This window comes from Corvus kubaryi, unplaced genomic scaffold, assembly GCF_017639235.1.
Source record: "Corvus kubaryi isolate FWS band 111438036 unplaced genomic scaffold, C.kubaryi_AGA036_p1.0 36627, whole genome shotgun sequence".
Taxonomy (NCBI): Eukaryota; Metazoa; Chordata; class Aves; order Passeriformes; family Corvidae; genus Corvus; species Corvus kubaryi.
Window position 1 is genome coordinate 8301 of NW_024580908.1, and position 5764 is coordinate 14064.

A 5764-nucleotide genomic window follows, 5' to 3' on the forward strand; every position below is an offset into this window, starting at 1 on the left:
CTTTGAGGGAGGAATTCCCTCATGGAAATCCCTTAATCCGGGTGTTCTCTTGGAGCTCTTTGAGAGAGGAATTCCCTCATGGATATCCCTTAATCCGGGTGTTCTCTTGGAGCTCTTTGAGAGAGGAATTCCCTCATGGATATCCCTTAATCCGCCTGTTTCCTTGGAGCTCTGGGAGGGGGGAAATCCTTCATGGAAATCCTTTAATCCCACTGTGATATCCCGGTGTTCCCTTAGAGCTCTTTGAGGGAGGAATTCCCTCATGGAAATCCCTTAATCCAGGTGTTCTCTTGGAGCTCTGGGAGGGGGAAATTCCTTCATGGAGGTCTCTTAATCCGGCGGTTTCCTTGGAGCTCTGGGAGGGAGCAATTCCCTCATGGAAATCCCTTAATCCAGGTGTTCTGTTGGCGCTCTGTGAGGGAGGAATTCCCTCATGGAAATCCTTTAATCCCACTGCCATATCCCGGTGTTCCCTTAGAGCTCTTTGAGGGAGGAATTCCCTCATGGAAATCCCTTAATCCGCCTGTTTCCTTGGAGCTCTGGGAGAGGGGAATTCCCTCATGGAAATCCTTTAATCCCACTGCCATATCCCGGTGTTCCCTTAGAGCAGTTTGAGGGAGGAATTCCCTCATGGAAATCCTTTAATCCAGGTGTTCTCTTGGAGCTCTGGGAGAGGGGAATTCCCTCATGGATGTCCCTGAATCCCACTGCGGAGTCCGGATATTCCCTTGGAGCTGCGTGAGGGGGGGAATTCCCTCATGGAGATCCCTAAATCCCCTTTTTCCCTCGGTGTCTCCCAAATCCCATCCCTGCAGCCTGTTTGGTTTCTTTCCCTCCCTCTCCCTCTGTGCTCAGCCTTCCCCTTCCCTGGTTCTTTTTTTTTTCTCTTTTCCCAGTTTATTTGGCCTATTTTTATCCCAGATCCATGGAAAAAGCTCTGCAGAAGGTGGGAGGTGCCAGACCTTGGAACAAAGGGATGATCCCAGAACAGTCCCCAGCACTTCCCCAAATATTTTGGGGATTTCTTCCCCTCTATTCCCCCCACGATTAATGAATTCCATGGGAATATCCCACTAAAATTTCCCATTCCTGCTTTTTTTTTAGGATGCAACCAGCCCTGGCAAGGAGGTGACGAGGGAAAAGCATCCATAGGATGATTTCCCAGCTATCCCAGCTCTAGAAACCATGGAAAATCCTAACTATCCCACCACGCTGGGATGCTCCTGCAGCGCTCCTCCTTTTCCCTCCCTTTCCCTATGACTTTTCACACCTTTCGAGCCTCAAATCCCGAATTTTTTTTCGCTTTCCCGAGCCCCGTTTTTTGGGATAACACCCACTCCAAACTTCCTTGGCTCCGCCAGGAATTTTTTTTTTTTTCTGCTTTTCCAGCCTGCATGGACAGGGCAACTTTTGCCCGTTCCACCGCTTTTTTCCGGGATTCTGGGAATTCCTCTCCAGCTTCCGCAGCTCTTCCCGGGGGCCAGGTGGATTTTATCGCCAAAGCCGAGTCCTTCACGTACTCGGATTTTTTCCGGGATTATCTCCTGCCCAACCATCCCTGCGTCTTCTCGGCCAAGTTCACCGAGGACTGGAGCAGCAGGAGGACTTGGGTGACGTGCCATGGGAAGCCCAACTTCGAGCATCTCCTGCGGGAATTCGGTAAATCCCGGGATTTTGCTGGAATCCTCAAGGATGCGGCTTGACGGGGTTCGGGTTTGGGGAGGAAAGGGTTAAAAAAACACAAAAAAAATCCAATTCCAAGGGTTTTCCCTGAATTTTCCCTTTTATTTATGGGGTTTTTTTTGGTAGATTCCAAGCTCAGCGTTTGTTCCCGTGGAGTTAATTAATTCCTGTTGTTCTTAATGAAGTTAATGAAAATATTGGATGGTTTAATGAGCCCCATTTGTTTCCCTGTTTAGCATGAATTCCCATAAATCTTAATGAAATTAATTTAAATATTGGATAATTTCATTATCCCCCTTTATTTCCCTGTTTAGCATTAATTCCCGTAGTTCTTAATGAAATTAATTATAATAATGGAGAATTTAATTATCCCAATTTATTTCCCTCCTTAATATAAATTCCCATAATTCTTAATGAAATTAATTTAATTATTGGATAATTTCATTATCCCCATTTATTTCCCTGTTTAGAATTAATTCCCATTGTTCTTACTGAAATTAATTCAAATATTGGATAATTTAATTATCCCAATTTATTTCCCTGCTTAATATTAATTTCCATTGTTCTTAAGAAAATTAATTTAAAATATTGGGTAATTTAATTATTCTAATTTATTTCAATGCTTTGCATGAATTCCCATAGTTCTTAATGAAATTAATTCAAATATTGAATAATTTAATTATTCCAATTTATTTCCCTGTTTAGCATGAATTCCCATAAATCTTAATGAAATTAATTAAAATATTGGATAATTTCATTATCCCCCTTTATTTCCCTGTTTAGCATGAATTCCCGTAGTTCTTAATGAAATTAATTATAATAATGGATAATTTAATGATCCCAATTTATTTCCCTGCTTAGCATTAATTCCATCTGTTCTTAATAAAATTAATAAAAATATCAGTTAATTTAATTATCCCAATTTATTTCCCTTCTTAATATAAATTCCCATAATTCTTAATAAAATTAATTTAAAATATTGGATAATTTCATTATCCCCATTTATTTCCCTGTTTAGAATTAATTCCCATTGTTCTTACTGAAATTAATTCAAATATTGGATAGTTTAATTATCCCAATTTATATCCCTGTTTAGCATGAATTCCCATAAATCTTAATGAAATTAATTTAATTATTGGATAATTTAATTATCCCCCTTTATTTCCCTGTTTAGCATGAATTCCCGTCGTTCGTAATGAAATTAATTCAAATATTGGATAATTTAATTATCCCAATTTATTCCCCTGCTTAATATTAATTTCCATTGTTCTTAAGAAAATTAATTAAAAATATTGGGTAATTTAATTATTCTAATTTATTTCAATGCTTTGCATGAATTCCCATAGTTCTTAATGAAATTAATTCAAATATTGAATAATTTAATTATTCCAATTTATTTCCCTGTTTAGAATTAATTCCCATTGTTCTTAATGAAATTAATTCAAATATTGGATATTTTAATTATCCCAATTTATTTCCCTGCTTAACGTGAATTCCCATAATTCTTAATAAAATTAATTTAAAATATTGGATAATTTAATTATTCCAATTTATTCCCCCTACTTGATATTAATTCCCATTGTTCTTAATAAAATTAATTAAAATGCTGGATAATTTAATTATCCCAATTTATTTCCTTGCTTAGCATTAATTCCCATAATTCTTAATAAAATTAATTAATATAGAAATAATATCAAAATCATTAATATAGAAATAATTAATATACAAATAATTAATATAGAAGTAATTAATATAGGAAAGATCAATATAAAAGCCATAAATAGTATTAAAATGTTTTAATTAATTTTAGTCATGTTTAAAACTTCTTCTAAAAATAATTAATGGAGAAATAATGAATGTAGAAATCATTAATATTAAAATGTTTCTGATTCTTCTGAGTTAGGTTTAAAATTAATTAGAAATAATGAATCAATATAGAAATAACGAATATAGAAATAATTAATATCAGAATAATGAATCTAGAAATTATCAATATAGAAATTATTAATATAGAAATAACCAATATAGAAATAATTACTATCAGAGTAATGAATGTAGAAATTATTAATATAGAAATAATTAATAGAGAAATAATAATATAAAAATAATGAATATATAAATAATTAATATAGAAATAATATCGAAATCATTAATATAGGAATAACTAATATAGAAATAATTAATGTAGGAATAATCAATATAAAAGTTAGAAATAGTATTTTAATATTTAAATTAATTTTAGTCACGTTTAAAACTTCTAAAAATAAGGAATTAATGGAGAAATAATGAATGTAGAAATCATTAATATTAAAATGTTTCTGATTCTTCTGAGTTAGGTTTAAAATTAATTAAAAATAATTAACCAATATAGAAATAATTAATATTGGAATAATGAATCTAGAAATTATGAATATAAAAATAATTAATATAGGAATAAGAACATAGAAATAATGAATATAGAAATAACTATTATCGAAATAATTAAATAGACATAATTAATATAGACAATTAATATAGGAACAATATAGAAATAATGAGTATCGACATAATTAACATAGAAATAATTAATATAGAAATAATACAGGACTAATCAATATAAAAGTGATAAATAGTATTAAAATATTGTAATTAGCTCGAATTATGTATTAAAATTCTTCTGCAAATAATGAGTCTGGGAGTAATGAGTATGAAATGGTAATGAGTGGAAATAATCTTTGTAATTACGGGAATAGAGTTTGTAAGAAGAAAGCTGATAATGAATAAAAATAATTAATGTCAACTAAATTAAATTAATTGGAGTAGGTTAATATAAAACGATAAACATGAAATAATTAAATTAATCGAAGTAGGTTAATATAAAACGATAAACATGAAATAATTGAATTAATCAAAGCAGGTTAATATAAAACTAGAAACATTAAATAATTAATCAAAGTAGGTTAATATAAAACTATGGACATTAATTAATTTAATTGAAGTAGGTTGATATAAAACTATGAACATCAAATAATTAATCAAAGTAGGTTAATATAAAACTATGAATATTAATTAATTTAATTGAAGTAGGTTAATATAAAACTATGAACATTAAATAATTAAATCAATCAAAGTAGGTTAATTTAAAACTAGAAACATTAAATAAATTAATCAAAGTAGGTTAATATAAAACTATGAAGATTAATTAATTTAATTGAAGTAGGTTAATATAAAACTGAACATTAAATAATTAAATTAGTCAAAGTAGGTTAATATAAAACGAACATTAAATAATTAAATTAGTCAAAGTAGGTTAATATAAAACTATGAACATTAAATAAACCAATCAAAGTAGTTTAATATAAAACTATGAACATTAATTAATTTAATTGCAGTAGGTTAATATAAAGCTATGAACATTAAATAATTAAATTAATCGAAATAGGTTAATATAAAAGTATGAACATTAATTAATTTAATCAAAGTAGGTTGATATAAAACTATGAACATTAATTAATTAATTAATCAAAGTAGGTTAATATAAAACTGTGAATATTAATTAATTTAATTGAAGTAGGTTAATACAAAACTATGAACATTAAATAATTAAATCAATCAAAGTCGGTTAATATAAAACTATGAACATTAATTAATTTAATTGAAGTAGGTTAATATAAAAATGAACATTAAATAATTAAATTAGTCAAAGTAGGTTAATATAAAAGTATGAACATTAAATAATTAAATCAATCAAAGTAGGTTAATATAAAGCTATGAACATTAAATAATTAAATTAATCGAAGTAGGTTAATATAAAACTATGAACATTAATTAATTTAATCAAAGTAGGTTAATATAAACCTAGAAACATTAAATAATTAAGTTCATCAAAGTAGGTTAATATAATAATTATTAAAAACGATGAGTTGAGGTTAATGAATTCAATTAATGTCATTATTAACTAACGACTCCTAAATTAATAACTGATGAAACAACACTAATTAATGTGTTAATATGAAATCCTAATCAACACCTCGCTGCCAATGGAATTTAAGGGGAAAATCCCAGAAAAATCCGGAGAATCCGGGTGCCACGGAAGGCAAAG

At 29.9% G+C, this 5764-nt stretch overlaps 1 protein-coding gene across 4 annotated transcripts in view; it reads left to right on the top strand.

Annotated features, from left to right (window-relative positions):
• The window catches only part of JMJD4 (jumonji domain containing 4), an 8054-nt gene that overhangs the window by 535 nt on the left and 1755 nt on the right, over positions 1-5764 (top strand). For all 4 annotated transcript variants that reach the window (XM_042019994.1, XM_042019997.1, XM_042019996.1 and 1 more), the window contains exon 2: positions 1105-1659. In XM_042019994.1, coding sequence (XP_041875928.1) covers positions 1218-1659 — 442 coding nt within the window. In that variant the 5' untranslated portion in view covers positions 1105-1217. The remainder of the gene's footprint in view (positions 1-1104; positions 1660-5764) is intronic.